Source organism: Thalassophryne amazonica, chromosome 3 (genome assembly GCF_902500255.1).
Source record: "Thalassophryne amazonica chromosome 3, fThaAma1.1, whole genome shotgun sequence".
NCBI lineage: Eukaryota > Metazoa > Chordata > Actinopteri > Batrachoidiformes > Batrachoididae > Thalassophryne > Thalassophryne amazonica.
In genome coordinates, this window is record NC_047105.1 from 79,939,661 (window position 1) to 79,961,069 (window position 21,409).

General features: G+C 41.0%; 1 protein-coding gene across 4 annotated transcripts in view; it reads left to right on the plus strand.

Annotated features, from left to right (window-relative positions):
• foxp4 (forkhead box P4) overlaps positions 1–21,409 on the plus strand; it is a 271,351-nt gene that overhangs the window by 216,434 nt on the left and 33,508 nt on the right. For all 4 annotated transcript variants that reach the window (XM_034166924.1, XM_034166923.1, XM_034166926.1 and 1 more), the window contains exons 10-11: positions 12,143–12,230; positions 17,083–17,166. In XM_034166924.1, coding sequence (XP_034022815.1) covers positions 12,143–12,230; positions 17,083–17,166 — 172 coding nt within the window. The remainder of the gene's footprint in view (positions 1–12,142; positions 12,231–17,082; positions 17,167–21,409) is intronic.

Here is a 21,409-nt window from a genome sequence, read left to right on the forward strand (position 1 = left end):
TGTTAGTGTCCATGGCATGGGCAACTTACACATCTGTGATGGCACCATCAATGCTGAAAGGTACATCCAGGTTTTGGAGCAACACATGCTGCCATCCAAGCAACATCTTGTTCAGGGACGTCCCTCCTTATTTCAGCAAGACAATGCCAAGCCACATTCTGCACGTGTTACAACAGCGTGGCTTCGTAGTAAAACAGTGCGGGTACTAGACTGGCCTGCCTGCAGTCCAGACCTGTCGCCCATTGAAAATGTGTGGCGCATTATGAAACGCAAAATACAACGAAGACCCTGGACTGTTCAACAACTGAAGTCGTACATCAAGCAAGAATGGGAAAGAATTCCACCTACAAAGCTCCAACAGTTAGTGTCCTCAGTTCCCAAACGCTTATTGAGTGTTGTTAGAAGGAAAGGTGATGTAACACAGTGGTAAACATACCACTGTCCCATCTTTTTTTGAAATGTGTTGCAGCATCCATTTCAAAATGAGCAAATATTTGCACAACAATAAAGTTTATCAGTTTGAACATTAAATATCTTGTCTTTGTGGTGTGTTCAATTTAATATAGGTTGAAGAGGATCATTGTATTCTGTTTTTATTTACATTTTACACAATGTCCCAACTTCATTGGAATTGGGGTTGTATTATCCCTCACTCACTCACAAGCTCACTGGCTCTGTGTGTGTGTATCACCTATAAAGTATAAATATTACAGATGTGACAGTTGACATTTGTGTTTATCTAATAGTATTTTGTCATAAATTAATCCTTATTTAATTAATAAAGTAATTTTATTTTAAATGTTTCACAGCAGTGTCATTTGATAGTAGAGAAGCTTGAATCGACTGGACTGGGTTGCTTGACGCAAGGACGTTTCGCTTCAAATCGCAGAAGCTTCCTCAGCTAAAATTCTTGCTCTGGAAGTCTGACTTCTGTCTGACTCTTGTAGAGAAGAATAAAACAGAAGCCAACAAAAGCTGGAGTTTTAAACCTAACCAGACCCCTCCTACTGAGAGGCAGACTGCTATAGGCTAGTGACTAAACAATAGCTCTAATTAGCAACTATTGTGCTCTAGTTAGCACACCTAACACCTAGCAGTCTGCCTCTTAGTAGGCGGGGTCTGGTTAGGTTTAAAACTCCAGCTTTTGTTGGCTTCTGTTTTATTCTTCTCTAGGCTAGTGACTAAACAATAGCTCTAATTAGCAACTATTGTGCTCTAGTTAGCACACTTAACACCTAGCAGTCTGCCTCTCAGTAGGAGGGGTCTGGTTAGGTTTAAAACTCCAGCTTTTGTTGGCTTCTGTTTTATTCTTCTCTACAAGAGTCAGACAGAAGTCAGACTTCCAGAGCAAGAATTTTAGCTGAGGAAGCTTCTGCGATTTGAAGCGAAACGTCCTCGCGTCAAGCAACCCAGTCCAGTCGAAGATTCAAGCTTCTCTACTATAGAAACCACCTGGACAACTGAGAGCCTACACAGAAACATTGTCATTTGACACATTTTTTAAGGTTTATACTTCATTGGAAAAGGTAACGATGGTATTTATTGTTTCTGAATACCACAAATTCAAAATCAATATATCAAAATCAACATGCAGATCCACCTCGGATTTGCTGTGACCCCGAGTGCAAACAAGGAAGCAGCCGAAGGGACTTACTGGAGCTGTGATCAAAGCTTTCGGTTGAATAATAACATCAAAAAGTCTGATCTTCCTACTTTCTTCCTCTCTTTCCACTTCATGTGCTTTGCTGCAATTTTGCAAAAGTTTGGAATCACTGGAGGATAAAGTGCAGCAGTTGGCCTTCACACTCAGCTGTCTCCTACACTGTTACGTGCACTGAAGTGTACTTTTCCACCCCACCATAGCTGCTACCGAAGGCTGCTGAAGCTGCTCACGATCACCTAAACAAACTCATTAACAAACTGCGACCATCTCTTATTTGAACACAGACATGTTAATAAGCCGCAGTGATGAAATGCGTCCTTGCACACATAATCACAGAAGTGTACGCCGTGAACGTGATGGCATCGGACAGTGGGATCAAAGCCGCGGGAACGCTGGGAAAGTTTGGAAAGGAAAGCTGTTGTTTGGTGTCTGGTTTCACATAGCTCCAGGGCAGACGGAAGGAGAGAGAGAGAGAGAGAGAGAATGAGATGAAAAAAGAGCCAGTGACAGATAGGAGCATCAGTCCGACAGAGCGCTGCCTTCCAGCCAGCCTTAGTCATCGCCCCAGGAGGGAAAAGGCTGGAGGAGAAGAACAGAGGAGGGAGACACTCCACTTTTTCAGTCTTTCTTCTTCACCGCCCTCCTCCTCCCCGTCCGGGTATAATACTCTGGCTGTGGTCGGCGGAGCTGGGTGTAATGTGGGTTAAAGCCTTGTCTGCCAGCACTCAGAGGAATAAACAGAGCCTCATTGTCGGGACACATCGGGAAAAAAAACAGCTACTGTTTATGGCCCAGCTATGCGGCGGTGGGGGGTCAGATTTGGTTGGAATGAGTGCGAATCATCGGCATTTGGGGAGTTGTAGGGGTAGAACGAGTGGGAATGGGAGAGTGGCTAGAGCTGAGAAACGAGAGAGAGGAGTGAGATCATGTTTTTTGTTATTATTATCATGCACTTGTGCTGAGCCGTCTATCTGGCGGGATTAGCCATGCCATGACATCATTGTTATTGTTTCATTTGTACTCTGAGATTGCCCAACTTTGTGCTTTCACCAGATGCACACAGGTTTCACAATAAACATCTCAGAGAAAGCAGCTTCATGAAGACTTTAAAGAAGTTTATGCCACAGAAAATCACACTGGTGTACCTGTACGGTTAGCCAAGCGAGGGGGGGGGGGGGGGCAACCTGTGAATAACCTTGGTGATGACAGAGTGGCAAGAAAAGGACGGCGGAAGGGAGACAGGGAGGGGTGCAGCAGGAGAGATCAGAAGGTCTCGGGTCCGCCCTCATCGGAGCAAACAAACAGCGCTACCATTCACACATTCACGTGCACGCGGGCATTAATAAGTGGAGTGTAGTTTAGCCTGAAGAGCGTCTTATGATAAGGCTTTGTGTGATAACACATGAGCTCATAACCAGGTGGTTTTCTTGGATCATGGCTCACTGAGCACAAATGAAGTATACACACACAAGACACAGCTGCGGTGTCCTTCACTAGACAAAATAAACTTCCAAGATTATGATTTACTTTTACACAGCTGCAACAATCCCAAACTCACTTTAAATGAAAGTCACAGTGCTGAGGGTTTGTTCTTTCTCAGTCAGACTGACTGATTTTATAATGTCTGAACAGTGATTCTGTAGTTTGAAGACAAGCAGCGGTGGCCTTGGTGGCCACCAGAACTAGACTTTGGAAATGAAAAAGAAAGAGAAAAAACACCTGACAAACAACATCATTTCAAGACACACTTAAAAAAAAACACACACACGTTGAGATCGACAGATAGACAAGGATGAAGTATCTGCTTTGTAATAATAACTAGAGCACCGGTCTGCGCTCTATGAGCACAGACCTCCGCCAACACCATTTTCCAATTCCACAAATTTTTACCTTGGAAAAAAATTCTAGGTCAGAGTCCTGTTAGTTCTGCTTTTCATAAGGTAAAATATACAAAATATAGATCAAAAGGGCTTTTCAGTGTTAAACTCAAATATTCGCTAAATCCCCAATACGGATCAGATGTGGATCAAACTTAGTCTCTTCATTGAGAGTGCCAGTTTGCACCTCATTGTCACAAATGAGAGTGATTGAGGCACTTTTGATTGAGATATATCCAGCTCAAACTTTGTTAGGTGATAGTGAGTGCCAATCTGCACCTCACTTTTCAAATATGAGATTGATTTGGGCATGTTTAATTAAGATATAATGTAAAATATACATTAAAAGGGGTTTTCAGTAATAAACTTAAATGGCCACAAAATCTGTGATCCGTATCAAATCACATGCATCTTATGTCTTATTATTTATTTTATATATATATATATATATATATATATATATATATATATATATATATATATATATATATATATATCCTTTTTTCTTGAGCCACTTGGGTGGGTAGGGAGAGTTCCCATGCGATAAAAAAGCTTTTCAACCTACCATCCCTGGTTCTCAAGACCAGGCACCTTAGTGGCTCTACTCTACTCTTTTCTACTCTTCTATTTTACTCTTCCTTTTTAGATATTTAGATATACCTTAGTATACTAGCATAGTTCCACCTTAGAATTGGAATATAATATATAAGATATACCTACGGAATTTTCAGAAATAATAGGCTAACCAGAAATATTTAAACCAAAACTAAAAGTTCGAGGTCTATTAGAGGTCTATTATTTTTTATTTTTATGGTTTTTGAAAAAAATAATAAGGTCGGATACTTTTCTAATAGACCTTGTATATATAATTATCGTAACCTCAACCACTCTGTTTAAAATGGCCAAACCCAGAAATTTCATTGAACAGAATCTTCCTTATTTGACTACCCGATCCAACTTGCTGACATTTATATATTATTATCTATAGGTTAAGAACTCAAGAACAGACGTTTTCAGTCTTGTCATAAAAGGTTTGAATCAGACTTTCTCATCTGTGCCGGGAGCCTGTTCCATAAAACGTGCAAAATATGAGAAATGTGTTGGCCTGCTGACTTTTTCGTTACCTTTGGAACACATAACAGTCCTGCATTCTGAACACACTGAGCATGGCCCGATACATAAGGTCGTACAAGATCTGCCAGGTTGGATGGTGCTAGTCTGTTTAAAATTGTATATGTTAACAATAAAACTTGTGAATAAGTGAATAAAGTGATGCTGTATCAAGGAAATATGATCAAATTTTCTCTTCCCGGTCAGAACTCTCGCAACAGGATTCAAAACCATTAAAGACTTTTGGTAGTGGTATGTGGCAGTTTAGAAAACAATGTATTACAATAATCAATTTTTGATGACTCTGCGATAGACTGGCAGCCTGGGTATACCTTACCTCTCAGCCAATGACTGCAAGGATAGGATCCAGCTCCACCGTGACCCTTAATTGGAATAAGTGGATATGAAAATGAAATCTGTCTAGCTAAATAGATAGATTCTTTCGAGATAGATGCTTTCATTAATTTAATATGGATATTGACACATCTCTATAGCAGATGGTGTGTGTGTGTGTGTGTGTGTGTGTGTGTGTGTGTGTGTGTGTGTGTGTGTGTGTGTGTGTGTGTGTGTGCGTGCGTGTGTGTGTGTGTGTGTGTGCGCGCGCTCATGCGTGTGCGTGTGTGTGTGTGTCTCGCAAAGGTTTCTGGAATCCCACTTAGCTCTAAATTCAGGCATCTCTGCCAAATTTGCAGCAAAACTTTTCCTCATTATTGCTCAGTCTGTATTTAATTGTCAGCACTATTCTACCAAAAACTTTGAAGTTGTTGAGGGTCAAACCCTATTTTTCTCTCTTGGACAGACCTCCTCTATATTTGGCACCCAGCTACACCTCAGTCTGAGCCAGAACGTACCACAGGTTTATCGTTGTTTTAATTTTTGCATCTCCTCCCATTTCATTATTTGCGTGGCGTCTATTTAATGTGTACAAACTTGTCCAGCCGGTAGTTTAAGTTTCAGTATGTGTTTGCTGACTCCTGTGTGAATATTTAGAAATGTCTCTCGCTATGAATTCAGTAACATCTTTCTGTGGAGTGTAGATGTGAGGTGGCATGCATCAACACATTTTTAACTCTGTACCTGGCTTCTCCAGGATAATTCATTGATTCATTCCTTCATTCATTTTCTGTAACCGTTTGTCAAATTAAGGGTCAATGGTGGGGCTGGAACCTATCCCAGCAGCCACTGGGTAAGAGGCAGGGTACAGCCCTGGACAGATTGGCAGTTTATCGCAGTGCTGACATGCAAACTCATTTTCTCAGGAATAATATGATTGATATTTTTATGTCAGACATAGATAACGGCAGCATATGTATGGAATGTACTTCGAACAGAAACATAAATTAGCCAACAAAGTTATTTAAAGTGGTCGGAATCAGATTTTACACACACAGTGGTACAAAAGCAGGTCATTCTTTCCTGGACAGGAAGGATGCACCTGTCTGCATATCTTTTTATCTTATTGATTTTATTGCTTATTTACCATTTGCTATTATTGCAGATTAATGACTATTTTTAAATATAATAATTAAAAGAAGAAGAAGAAAAAGAATAAACAACTATTTGTATGGCACAATTCACGTGAGTGTGACTTAAAGTACTTCACATGAGTAAAAAAAAGCCCATGACAAATTTACAATGACATAAATGACATGTATCACGACATTTACATTAAACAAAAAATAAAATACCCCACAATCATTTCAAGACTTAAGCTGAAGTAATGAGCTGAAATTCCTGTCGAATAGTCATGGGAACAAGATCAACTGTAAAAATTAAAAGCAACAAGTAAAAAAAACAACAACAAATGTATAAAGCAGCAAGCCAGAACCCCCAAAGAAAAAGCTGAAAAAGTATCTCTTTAAAAGTACATTTGACGGTATCAAGTGATTCAGATGCCCTGATTTCCATTGAAAGGATGTTCCAGAGACAGAAGCCAACAGTGCCATAAGTTAATAATTAGTAGACAGATCTGAGTGACCTAAATGTAGGACCAGAAAATAAGAAATGTGGTGCTAATTAATTGGGAGAGTTGTAAGCAAGGTGCAGTTTTTAAAACTGATTCAGAAATGTTCAGAGAGCCGGAGAAGGGCCTTTAAAACAAGTGAAGGGCCTTTAAAACAAGTGAAGGGCCTCTAAAACAGGTGGCGAGTAGCTGTGCACAGGCAAAGTTTCTGAGATGATAACATTAAGCTGGTCTGCTGTCATTCAAGATATGAGACAAATGTGACAAGAGTCAAAGAGCAAACCAAGGAAATGTTATTTCTTTGGTCGAACAGACAGTATTCCGGTTTTGTCAGACATTAATGTGATCAACTCATCACAAATATGTAACAAGTTCAGTACCGTTGCATCACTACGTGATGTGCAGGGAAATGCTAAGCCTAACCTTAACTGTGACCATAACCAAAACCAAAACATACAGTGCATCCAGAAAGTATTAAAATATATTTTTTTCCACATTTTGTTATATTACAGCCTTACTCCAAAACAGGAAAAAAAAAAAAATTTTGTCTCAAAATTCTACACACAATACCCCATAAGGACTGTGAATTTTTTTTTTTAGATTTTTGTAAATTTATTAAAAATAAAATGTAAGAAATCACATGTGCATACGTATTCCTGGCTTTTGACATGAAGCTCAAAACTGATCATCCTTGAGATGTTTGTACAACTTAATTGGAGTCCACCTAGGTTATATTCAGTTGATTGAACATGATTTGGAAAGGCACACACCTGTCTACATACAACCCCTGGCAAAACTTATGGAATCACCGGCCTCGGAGGATGTTCATTCAGTTGTTTCATTTTGTAGAAAAAAAGCAGATCACAGACATGACACAAAACTAAAGTCATTTCAAATGGCAACTTTCTGGCTTTAAGAAACATTATAAGAAATCAGGAAAAAAAATTGTGGCAGTCAGTAACGGTTACTTTTTTAGACCAAGCAGAGGGAAAAAATATGGAATCACTCAATTCTGAGGAAAAAATTATGGAATCATGAAAAACAAAAGAACGCTCCAACACATCACTAGTATTTTGTTGCACCACCTCTGGCTTTTATAACAGCTTACAGTCTCTGGGGCATGGACTTAATGAGTGACAAACACTACTCTTCTTTCCCATGATGCACTGTTTCTTTCTCTTTTTGCTCTGTATGCACCACTCTGCATTTAATCATTAGTGATCGATCTCTGCTCCCCTCCACAGCATGTCTTTTTCCTGGTTCTCTCCCTCAGCCCCAACCAGTCCCAGCAGAAGACTGCCCCTCCCTGAGCCTGGTTCTGCTGGAGGTTTCTTCCTGTTAAAAGGGAGTTTTTCCTTCCCACTGTAGCCAAGTGCTTGCTCACAGGGGGTCGTTTTGACCGTTGGGGTTTTACATAATTATTGTATGGCCTTGCCTTACAATATAAAGCGCCTTGGGGCAACTGTTTGTTGTGATTTGGTGCTATATAAAAAAAATTGATTGATTGATTGATTGAATGTGGCTCCAACTTTCTCTGATTGCTGTTGCCAGATCAGCTTTGCAGGTTGGAGCCTTGTCATCGACCATTTCCTTCAACTTCCACCAAAGATTTTCAATTGGATTAAGATCCGGACTATTTGCAGGCCATGACATTGACCCTATGTGTCTTTTTGCAAGGAATGTTTTCACAGTTTTTGCTCTATGGCAAGATGCATTATCATCTAACATCCTTTTAATTGATGGGATAAGAAAAGTGTCCAAAATATCAATGTAAACTTGTGCATTTATTGATGATGTAATGACAGCCATCTCCCCAGTGCCTTTACCTGACATGCAGCCCCATATCATCAATGACTGTGGAAATTTACATGTTCTCTTCAGGCAGTCATCTTTATAAATCTCATTGGAACGGCACCAAACAAAAGTTCCAGCATCATCACCTTGCCCAATGCAGATTCGAGATTCATCACTGAATATGACTTTCATCCAGTCATCCACAGTCCACGATAGCTTTTCCTTAGCCCATTGTAACCTTGTTTTTTTCTGTTTAGGTGTTAATGATGGCTTTCGTTTAGTTTTTCTGTATGTAAATCCCATTTCCTTTAGGTGGTTTCTTACAGTTCGGTCACAGACGTTGACTCCAGTTTCCTCCCATTCGTTCCTCATTTGTTTTGTTGTGCATTTTCAATTTTTGAGACATATTGCTTTAAGTTTTCTGTCTTGACGCTTTGATGTGTTCCTTGGTCTACCAGTATGTTTGCCTTTAACAACCTTCCCATGTTGTTTGTATTTGGTCCAGAGTTTAGACACAGCTGACTGTGAAAAACCAACATCTTTTGCAACATTGCGTGATGATTTACCCTCTTTTAAGAGTTTGATAATCCTCTCCTTTGTTTCAATTGACATCTCTCGTGTTGGAGCCATGATTCATGTCAGTCCACTTGGTGCAACAGCTCTCCAAGGTGTGATCACTCCTTTTTAGATGCAGACTAACGAGCAGATCTGATTTGATGCAGGTGTTAGTTTTGGGGATGAAAATTTACAGGGTGATTCCATAATTTTTTCCTCAGAATTGAGTGATTCCATATTTTTTTCCCTTTGCGTGGTCTAAAAAAGTAACCGTTACTGACTGCCACAATTTTTTTTCTTGATTTCTTATAGTGTTTCTTAAAGCCAGAAAGTTGCCATTTGAAATGACTTTAGTTTTGTGTCATGTCTGTGATCTGCTTTTTTTCTACAAAATTAAACAACTGAATAAACATCCTCCGAGGCCGGTGATTCCATAATTTTTGACAGAGGTTGTATAAGGTCCCACTCACAGTTGACAGGGCATGTCAGATCACAAACTAAGCATGAAGTCAAAGGAATTGTCTGTAGACCTCTGAGACAGGATTGTCTCTAGGCCCAAATCTGGGGAAGGGTACAAAAACATTTCTGCTGCTTTGAAGGACCCAATGAGCACAGTGGCCTCCATCATCCATAATTGGAAGAAGTTCAGATCCGCAAGGACTCTTCCTAGAGCTGGCCGTCCATCTAAACTGAGCGATCAGGGGAGAAGGGCCTTAGTCAGGGAGGTGACCAAGAACCCAATGGTCACTCTGTCAGAGCTCCAGCATTCCTCTGGAGAGAGGAGAACCTTCCAGAAGGACAACCATCTCTGCAGCAATCCACCAATCAGGCCTATATGGTAGAGTGGCCAGATGGAAGTAAAAGACACATGACAGCCTGCCTGGAGTTTGCCAAAAGGCACGTGAAGGACTCTCAGACCATGAAAAACAAAATTCTCTGGTCTGATGAGACAAAGATTGAACTCTTTGGTGTGAATGCCAGGTGTCATGTTCAGAGGAAACCAGGCACCATCCCTACAGTGAAGCATGGTGGTGGCAGCATCATGCTGTGGGGATGTTTTTCAGCGGCAGGAATTGTAAGACTAGTCAGGATTGAGGGAAAGATGAACGCAGCAATGTATAGAGACATTCTGGATGAAAACCTGCTCCAGAGCACTCTTGACCTCAGACTGGGACGACAGTTCATCTTTCAGCAGGACAGTGACCCTAAGCACACAGCCAAGATATCAAAAAAGTGGCTTCAGGACAAGGAATGTCCTTAAGTGGCCCAGCCAGAGCTCAGACCTGAATCTGACTGAACATTTCTGGAGAAATCTGAAAATGGCGGTGCACCAGTGCTCACCATCTACAACATGATGGAGCTTGAGAGGTGCTGCAAAGAGTATGGGCAAAACTGCCCAAAGATAGGTGCACCAAGCTTGTGGCATCATATTCAACAAGACTAGAGGTTGTAATTGCTGCCAAAGGTGCGTCAACAAAGTATTGAACAAAGGGTGTGAATACTTATGTACATGTGATTTCTTAAGGGGGTTTTTTTTGTTGTTGTTGTTAATAAATTTGCAAAAAAAATTCATGTTGCCATTATGGGGTGTTGTGAGTAGAAATTTGAGGGAAAAAAATTAACTCTTGGTCCAGTGAGACATCGGCATCAATTTGACCAGCTCACACTTAGTCTAGGCTCGTGTGTCATACATCACACTGACAAAGTGAGGAACCTTTGGGTAATTTTTGATCCTACGTTGTCCTTTGACCTCCACATTAGAAATATTATGAGGACTGCTTTCTTCCACCTGCGAAATACAGTGGTCCCTCGCTATAACGCGGTTCACCTTTCGCGGCCTCGCAGTTTCGCAGATTTTTTTTAGTGCAATTTTGCATGCTTTTTTTTTTTAACAGCGCATTGTGTTCTGCGTCCTTATCAGGCGGGCCGGTCGCAGCACCGGTCGACATCACCGCGATTGCTCTCACTGCCTCCGATGCGCTTACTGTGTCTGCGGGCTCGGTAAATGCAGCAGCTGGCCACTCACACTGCCCCCCTGACCAAATCTGGCAACAGGTCCAGAGACTACGCTCGCTGTTTTGATGCGGATGTTGACCGCAGCCGCAGAGCTCTGTGGCCACCGAGAGAGGATTTGGATTCTTTGTGGGTCCCGCATCCGTACCTCCGGAGGCAGTGAGCAAAGGGAGAGTTCTGCGTGTGTCTTTTTATAATCTCGCCCTGAAGAAAAAAGAGAGTGTTTACACAGGAGAGAAAAGTGAGAAAATGTTAATGCCTGTTTGAGAAAAGTGTATAATGTGTGTAGTGAGGGGTTTTACAGCCTTAAAACATCTATAATAATTGCAAAAAATAGCGCTGACTACTTCGCAGATTTCGCTTATCGCGGATTATTTTTAGAACGTAACTCCCGCGATAAACGAGGGACCACTGTATAGCAAAGATTTGTCCCATCCTGTCTATGGCTGATATTGAGGCCCTGAGTCATGCGTTTGTCTCTTCACGATTGGAAAACTGCAATGTCCTATTTTCTGGTTTACCGCAGTCCAGCATTGGGGGTCTCCAATTGGTTCAAAATCCTGCTGCCAGACAGGAAGCAGAAACTTTGACCACATTACACCCATTTTGGCATCTCTTCACTGGCTTCCTGTCCCCATGAGATCCTGTCCCCTATTTTGCAATAAGGCTGTAACATAAATTAAGGAAAAATTGAAGTGCTGTGAATATTTTCTGGATGCACTGTAGATGAATATTACATGATGATGCAGAAGTGAAGCAGATAGTAATTCGCACTGCCAGAGACAAATTACGCTGCTGCCAAAGAAGGCTCCCTGCCTTTCATTAAATGACGCAATGGGGCTACCTAACACGTCAGATAGTGATGGAAAAGGGAACTGAACAATCATAAAAATGTGATGAGTTGAGAGTGAGAATGTGTTGCAGTAGGACCAACATCATCCACTGGTACAAATGAAATCGAATGTTGTGTGTCACCAGCGTATATGTGAAAGTCAACCTGGTCATTGGTAAAATAGTCACCAATGGTAACGTAAAAAAAAGAAAAGAAAACAAGTCTAAATATGGACCAATGGGAGACCCTGAAAGTGGAATAAACTGAGGCTGATGAGTTTTCATGTAACAAGAAATAGTTCATTTCTGACTGTGTGTTGCCTCTCCTCCATCCAGGCACTTGAACAATGAACACGCGCTAGACGACCGCAGCACCGCTCAGTGCAGAGTCCAGATGCAGGTCGTTCAGCAGCTGGAGATACAGGTGGGTCAGAGACACTCACACATGCTTAACTTTCAGTCTCTCACAAAGAAAGTCATGGAGACTTCTTCAGCCTGTCAATAGCAGTAACTTGTCTGAGGCAGGGCAGAGTTTATGGAGAGCAGTGGAGCTTGTAATTTAAAAGGAGAAGTCGGCAGGGAAGCTGCCATCACAGCTCCAATTATAATGCTGCTCTGGTCACTAGTAAGAGAAAGAGGGGAGGAGAGAGAGAAAAGGAAAGAGAGACACACAGGCTAGGAAGTGGGGGGACGAGCAGCATTGGCGCTCTTCTTCTGAAAGAGGTTTCTGCACAAAATCAATCAATTTTATTTATATAGCGCCAAATCACAACAAACAGTTGCCCCAAGGTGCTTTATATTGTAAGGCAAGGCCATACAATAATTACGTAAAAACCCCAACGGTCAAAACGACCCCCTGTGAGCAAGCACTTGGCGACAGTGGGAAGGAAAAACTCCCTTTTAACAGGAAGAAACCTCCAGCAGAACCAGGCTCAGGGAGGGGCAGTCTTCTGCTAGGACTGGTTGGGGCTGAGGGAGAGAACCAGGAAAAAGACATGCTGTGGAGGGGAGCAGAGATCAATCACTAATGATTAAATGCAGAGTGGTGCATACAGAGCAAAAAGAGAAAGAAACACTCAGTGCATCATGGGAACCCCCCAGCAGTCTAAGTCTATAGCAGCATAACTAAGGGATGGTTCAGGGTCACCTGATCCAGCCCTAACTATAAGCTTTAGCAAAAAGGAAAGTTTTAAGCCTAATCTTAAAAGTAGAGAGGGTGTCTGTCTCCCTGATCTGAATTGGGAGTTGGTTCCACAGGAGAGGAGCCTGAAAGCTGAAGGCTCTGCCTCCCATTCTACTCTTACAAACCCTAGGAACTACAAGTAAGCCTGCAGTCTGAGAGCGAAGCGCTCTATTGGGGTGATATGGTACTAAGAGGTCCCTAAGATAAGATGGGACCTGATTATTCAAAACCTTATAAGTAAGAAGAAGAATTTTAAATTCTATTCTAGAATTAACAGGAAGCCAATGAAGAGAGGCCAATATGGGTGAGATATGCTCTCTCCTTCTAGTCCCCGTTAGTACTCTAGCTGCAGCATTTTGAATTAACTGAAGGCTTTTCAGGGAACTTTTAGGACAACCTGATAATAATGAATTACAGTAGTCCAGCCTAGAGGAAATAAATGCATGGATTAGTTTTTCAGCATCACTCTGAGACAAGACCTTTCTAATTTTAGAGATATTGCACAAATGCAAAAAGCAGTCCTACGTATTTGTTTAATATGCGCATTGAATGACATATCCTGATCAAAAATGCATAAAGTGAATAAAATTGGTCCTAGCACAGAACCTTGTGGAACTCCATAATTAACCTTAGTCTGTGAAGAAGATTCCCCATTTACATGAACAAATTGTAATTTATTAGATAAATATGATTCAAACCACTGCAGCGCAGTGCCTTTAATACCTATGGCATGCTCTAATCTCTGTAATAAAATTTTATGGTCAACAGTATCAAAAGCAGCACTGAGGTCTAACAGAACAAGCACAGAGATGAGTCCACTGTCTGAGGCCATAAGAAGATCATTTGTAACCTTCACTAATGCTGTTTCTGCACTATGATGAATTCTAAAACCTGACTGAAACTAATCAAATAGACCATTCCTCTGCAGATGATCAGTTAGCTGTTTTACAACTACCCTTTCAAGAATTTTTGAGAGAAAAGGAAGGTTGGAGTTTGGCCTATAATTAGCTAAGATAGCTGGGTCAAGTGATGGCTTTTTAAGTAATGGTTTAATTACTGCCACCTTAAAAGCCTGTGGTACATAGCCAACTAATAAAGATAGATTGATCATATTTAAGATCGAAGCATTAAATAATGGTAGGGCTTCCTTGAGCAGCCTGGTAGGAATGGGGTCTAATAGACATGTTGATGGTTTGGATGAAGTAACTAATGAAAATAACTCAGACAGAACAATCGGAGAGAAAGAGTCTAACCAAATACCGGCATCACTGAAAGCAGCCAAAGACAACGATACATCTTTGGGATGGTTATGAGTAATTTTTTCTCTAATAGTTAAAATTGTATTAGCAAAGAAATTCATGAAGTCATTACTAGTTAAAGTTAAAGGAATACTCGGCTCAATAGAGCTCTGACTCTTTGTCAGCCTGGCTACAGTGCTGAAAAGAAACCTGGGGTTGTTCTTATTTTACTCAATTAGTGATGAGTAGTAAGATGTCCTAGCTTTACGGAGGGCTTTTTTATAGAGCAACAGACTCTTTTTCCAGGCTAAGTGAAGATCTTCTAAATTAGTGAGACGCCATTTCCTCTCCAACTTACGGGTTATCTGCTTTAAGCTGCAAGTTTGTGAGTTATACCACGGAGTCAGGCACTTCTGATTTAAAGCTCTCTTTTTCAGAGGAGCTACAGCATCCAAAGTTGTCTTCAATGAGGATGTAAAACTATTGACGAGATACTCTATCTCACTTACAGAGTTTAGGTAGCTACTGTGCACTGTGTTGGTATATGGCATTAGAGAACATAAAGAAGAAATCATATCCTTAAACCTAGTTACAGTGCTTTCTGAAAGACTTCTAGTGCAATGAAATTTATTCCCCACTGCTGGGTAGTCCATCAGAGTAAATGTAAATGTTATTAAGAAATGATCAGACAGAAGGGAGTTTTCAGGGAATACTGTTAAGTCTTCAATTTCCATACCATAAGTCAGAACAAGATCTAAGATATGATTAAAGTGGTGGGTGGACTCATTTACATTTTGAGCAAAGCCAATTGAGTCTAATAATAGATTAAATGCAGTGTTGAGGCTGTCATTCTCAGCATCTGTGTGGATGTTAAAATCGCCCACTATAATTATCTTATCTGAGCTAAGCACTAAGTCAGACAAAAGGTCTGAAAATTCACAGAGAAACTCACAGTAACGACCAGGTGGACGATAGATAATAACAAATAAAACTGCTTTTTGGGACTTCCAATTTGGATGGACAAGACTAAGAGTCAAGCTTTCAAATGAATTAAAGCTCTGTCTGGGTTTTTGATTAATTAATAAGCTGGAATGGAAGATTGCTGCTAATCCTCCGCCTCGGCCCGTGCTACAAGCATTCTGGCAGTTAGTGTGACTCGGGGGTGTTGACTCATTTAAACTAACATATTCATCCTGCTGTAACCAGGTTTCTGTAAGGCAGAATAAATCAATATGTTGATCAATTATTATATCATTTACCAACAGGGACTTAGAAGAGAGAGACCTAATGTTTAATAGACCACATTTAACTGTTTTAGTCTGTGGTGCAGTTGAAGGTGCTATATATTTTTTTCTTTTTTAATTTTTATGCTTAAATAGATTTTTGCTGGTTATTGGTGGTCTGGGAGCAGGCACCGTCTCTACGGGGATGGGGTAATGAGGGGATGGCAGGGGGAGAGAAGCTGCAGAGAGGTGTGTAAGACTACAGCTCTGCTTCCTGGTCCCAACCCTGGGTAGTCACGGTTTGGAGGATTTAAGAAAATTGGCCAGATTTCTAGAAATGAGAGCTGCTCCATCCAAAGTGGGATGGATGCCGTCTCTCCTAACAAGACCAGGTTTTCCCCAGAAGCTTTGCCAATTATCTATGAAGCCCACCTCATTTTTTGGACACCACTCAGACAGCCAGCAATTCAAGGAGAACATGCGGCTAAACATGTCACTCCCGGTCCGATTGGGGAGGGGCCCAGAGAAAACTACAGAGTCCGACATTGTTTTTGCAAAGTTACACACCGATTCAATGTTAATTTTAGTGACCTCCGATTGGCGTAACCGGGTGTCATTACTGCCGACGTGAATTACAATCTTACCAAATTTACGCTTAGCCTTAGCCAGCAGTTTCAAATTTCCTTCAATGTCGCCTGCTCTGGCCCCCGGAAGACAATTGACTATGGTTGCTGGTGTCGCTAACTTCACATTTCTCAAAACAGAGTCGCCAATAACCAGAGTTTGATCCTCGGCAGGTGTGTCGTCAAGTGGGGAAAAACGGTTAGAAATGTGAACGGGTTGGCGGTGTACACGGGGCTTCTGTTTAGGACTACGCTTCCTCCTCACAGTCACCCAGTCGGTGACTGTGAGGAGTGACACTCTTGAAACATCTGAATGCTCCAACGCAGGCAAATACCAACACATTGTGGACAAAGGGAAGCAGTTGTCCCCAAACTGCATATAAAAAAAGTTCTGAACACAGGGAAAACAAAAAGCCTGGCTCTGCACACACATGTTGACACACTTTCCTGACTAATCCAGTCAAATCAGCACATTTGTGTGTGCGTGTGCTGCTTGACATTAGGGTTAACGTTGTGTTTTGTGGTGGTGGTAAACAGCGTTTAGCGGAGCTCCTGAAGCCACCACCAGGGAACACAAAGTGACGGAGAGGCAGCTGATGTCACATCACATCAGGACGGGCGTCACTCTGCCTCCCTGACGTGTCACTTCATCCCTCAGCAGTCCGCAGACACAAACTCCAGCACTGTCTTTAAATGCCTCACGTTTGCACACTTTGCTGTCTTGTGAGAGTATGTTTATGGGCGGTAGTAATCATGCATGGTTTCTGCAGGCTACGCAGGCATGCACATGCACGCACACAAGCAGCAAAATTTCAAATACTGTAAATCGTGCCAAATAGAGACCAATGTGTCTGCAGCATAGTGGGATTCTTCAGGTGGAGGTATGGATGACTTGTCTGTTTATCTCTCTGCTTGAGGTGTAACTGTAATTTTGTGTCAATATCTCATTATGTCCATGCATGAATCAAATATGTTAGACTTCTTGGTGATGTCCATCTGTTTTTTTTAGCTGGCAAAAGAGAGTGAACGACTTCAGGCCATGATGGCCCACCTGCACATGCGCCCTTCAGAGCCAAAACCTTTTAACCAACCTGTAAGTACACCCATAACCACCACCCGGTGTCACCATAACCCCAGCAGCAAATTGGCACTTACTTTTCAAAATTTTATTTGTACATTCACTGTTCGTTCTGGGTATTTAAGCAGTGACGGTTTTCATGCCAAGTTCCAGTTGATTTTGAAGATGTAAGTTGAGACTGAGAATCACGTCACACCAAATGTGTTCCAGTTTCTACACAACACTATAAGCCATGCTCTGTCAAGAAAGCCTTGTTGTGGTTGCTTTTTAGAGGGCTACGAAACAAATATGTTGTCTGCTAAAGAGACCTCATGGAAGAGAACAGATGGCACAGAAAGGTAGATTGGCATTTTAATTTACTGCTTGGTTTGTAGCGTGGTGTATCCAGTTGTTAGCAACATCATTTGATAAATAGCATATTGTGACGTATTTCATGCCTAAAAACACCATCGCAACATGTCCAAAAACAGCAGTAGGACAGTCCTGCCTGTATAATTTTTCAAATTGGACATAAAAAAGACAGAAGTGGTTAAGAAAATGGTTAAGAAAAAAAGAAAACACACACACAGCTTTCCCTAAGAGTTGATGCTCAGAGCAGCCATCTTGGATTGTGAAGTTGGGGTATGTGCTGTTTGAACAAGATGACAAGTTGGAATTTTGACTTCAGGGGCTTTCCAATTGAAATGTCTTACTTGTAAATCAAGACTTTCAACCTTTCATTGCAACTGGAATGGTGACTGGAAGTAGTTCTCTGTTCATTGTGCATAATGCCAAACATAGTACTGTCCCATTGTGGCTACTACATGAAGTAAGGTAAGAGTATTTTGTGAAAGGCATGCTAAAACAGTTTTATGCCTCACAAGGACATATTAATTGAGATTTTTACCCAAGGCCATCAAATATGGCCATCAGGTATTGTGAAGGCTTTTTGTCCATCTGTCTTTGCTAAGCATAAGTCCAGTTCTATCACTGTCAGAGTCTTCAAAATCACAGGAAACATTCTTGGGACACAGACCTTGGACAAGTTCAACAATGGCTAACCTTGACCTATTTTAAGAGGTTAAAAAGCCACATTCTGTTCCTATTTTTATGGTACGATGTCGCGGATGTTAGCATAGTGATGTCCCTTCCTGCTAAATTTGCTACGTTTTTTATTAAATGTAACACCTTTCTCATATATTATGTAAACGCTAGTGAGAAATAAACACTTCTACAATGGAAAACACTGTTTTCTAACATGATAACACCTCTGGAAGGATTTACAAAATATTTTGCAGATGTTAGTGTGGTGACATCACTTTCTTTTGTCACTAGCTGCTAACTTCACTTCATTTTTTGGTGAGAAATAACACCTTTCTCATATGTTATGTAAATGCTAGTGAGAAATAAACACTTCTAAAACTGAAAATTCTGCTTTTGGAACCTAATAAACCCTCTGTGAAGATTTATAAGACATTTTGTGGAGATCAGCATGCACGCTAACTTCCGCTAACTCAAAGCTAACTTTCGCTGGAGTTGAATTTGTCTCATTAATACCTGCAAATGCGCAGAGGGTGATCTACAAATATTCCTTGATTTTCACAACTTCCACTCTTGTCAAAAGCTCACGCAGATGCCGTTAAAACGTAAATATTGTTTTTAATTAATTGATTGATAGAGGGGATTTATTGAACATGTACAAATTGTACGAAGACAATAGGATCTTAATAATTAAACAACAGCAAATTATAAAGAACACAATGCTCATACGACGGAGGGTATTTTAGCTTTGTGTTATATTTGATTATGTTTTAATCTCAAAATTAACTTTTAAATCAGCCATATTGGGGAGCATGGTGGATTAGTGGTTAGCACTGTTGCCTCACAGCAAGAAGATCATGGGATCGAGTCCCACCTGTGGCCTTTCTGTGTGGAGTTTGCATGTTCTCCCTGTGTTTGCGTAGGTTTCCTCTGCGTGCTCTGGTTTCCTCCCACATATGAAGATATACAGGTTAGGTGAATTGGAAACTTTCTAATTGTCCAGGTCTCCCTTGCAAAAGAGGTCTCGATCTCAATGGGACGAACCTGGTTAAATAAAGGTAAATTTAAAAAAAATGCCAGCAAACATTAATCCAAGTAAAAGTTGTTTGTTTAGGACAAGCCACTTAGGAATTTCAGTTACCATATATAAATGTGTTCGTTTTAAACCATTGTCAGTAGTTGACATTATTAAGTCCTGTTTGCTGAAACTCCTCAACTGCACCAGTATGGCAGAATCGTAGTTCCACAAGCTCATGCCACTAATTAAACAAGTTCACACCACTAACATAACAAGATATATTTATTTTTGCCATTACAGTACTTTGTTTTGTTATGCTAACATCATTTAATTGGTTTGTTTCCTTGTCAAACATCTTCAGGAACCTGATGAACTTGAGAAATGGAAGAATTCAAACATTCAACACTTTAAATAAATTGACAGAATAGTGGCACCGAAATAAGACAAATCTCTGCTCTGTGTTCCTTGTGTTGTTTTGTGTTATAGTTTTATTTGTTTTTCCTCAAATTTTCCAAATTGCCATTTGTGTCATGTCAGAAGGGTAATTAAACCAACAATTGCCAGTGCTGGTTCTGTCTTTTGATTTTTGAATTAACAGTAGTTTTGCACTTAAAATTGACTTTGAAGTATATATTTACACTTCAAACTTTACACTTTACCGGCAGTCCCATCAATTAAAAAAAAAACAACCAAAAAGAACAACCAAAAAAAAAAAACCCACCTAAAACAAACAAGTGCAGTTGCCACTGAGTACACAATGGCAGCTAAAATTTGTTAACAAGACCATCAGCTTCAGCTTTTCACCATCATTCATCAACAACCATTACAGTTTCTTTAGTTTCTTTAGTTCTTTGGCTTTCTGCGCCCTCTGTTGACCACCAAGAGCTAGTGTGTCATTAATACAGTTTTAGACACATATTTTCACTGTTTCACACGTCTTCGATGCTCAATTTGAAAACAATATCTCAGCTTTTTATAACGAGAGAAGAAAAGAAGCTTCTCCTCACGCTCACTGTTTTTAGTGGGTGATGAACAAAATGAAGGGAAACTTGATCTTGGGGTGTGTGTGTGTGTGTGTGTGTGTGTGTGTGTGTGTGTGTGTGTGTGTGTGTGTGTGTGTGTGTGTGTGTGTGTGTGTGTGTGTGTGTGTGTGTGTGTGTGTGTGTGTGTGTGAGAATGTGGGCATGTGTTGGTGAGGTTGTTATTAGGTATCTAATGAATATTTCATTATTCTGATTGACGAGCAGTCTTATTAAAATATGAAGATGTTGAAATTAATTGTCAATTAGAGGTGGAGTGTCTTAATTTGAAGGGATATAAATGGGTACAACGGCGTGTCAGTGTGTGCCGTTGTGTGCGTGGATGATGTGTTGTTCACTGGGGGATCAGCTGCCATTAACATGTAATGGGAAATCAGAATGAGGCGGGTTCTGTCGCCACTGGAGATGAGCCTCGGGGTCAGGGATTGGAGGAGGAGGGGCAAAGGAGGAGCGTCAGGAATGGAAACAAAGCTTGTCCTCAATTAACAGGGTTAGACTGTTGCCGTGGTGATGTGGCAGGGTTGCAGCGTTAATGAAGTACCTGTTAAACAGCCCCGCCCCCTACAGTCAACTTAAATGGTACAGAGAGGGGGCAAAGTCACATATTTTATATATACACACACACACACTCTCACACTATTTTAATTAGTCCTAAACTACCAACTAGCAACCTTACAACGACTGTCCCAGAGAGACTGGAAGTGTTGGTTCTGTTCGCTGTGTGTGTGCATGTGCATGTGTGTGTGTGCATACGTACGTGGATGCACATGGCTCTGCCTAATTGGGCCGTATTGGTCCGTGAAGACTTTGCCACCGCAGAGCGCGCACGCGCGTGTGTGTGCTCCTTTTCTTACAAATGTGCTGTCGTGTGGTTTTGTTTTTGTAAGCCCAAGGCTAATTGCAGCCAGTGGTGTGTGTGTGTGTGTGTGTGTGTGTGTGTGTGTGTGTGTGTGTGTGTGTGTGTGTGTGTGTGTGTGTGTGTGTGTGTGTGTGTGTGTGTGTGTATGTGTGTGTGTGTGTGTATAAATATATGTTGAGACTCCGCGAGCGTGTGCGGTTCTGCACGAGGAAAGAGGAGGTTGCATTCAGATAATTCACAAATTCACAGGAATTCCTGGGTTACACTCAACAGAAGCATCAACAGCTCTGTTAAAGATGTTTTGTCGTGATTGAATGTGTT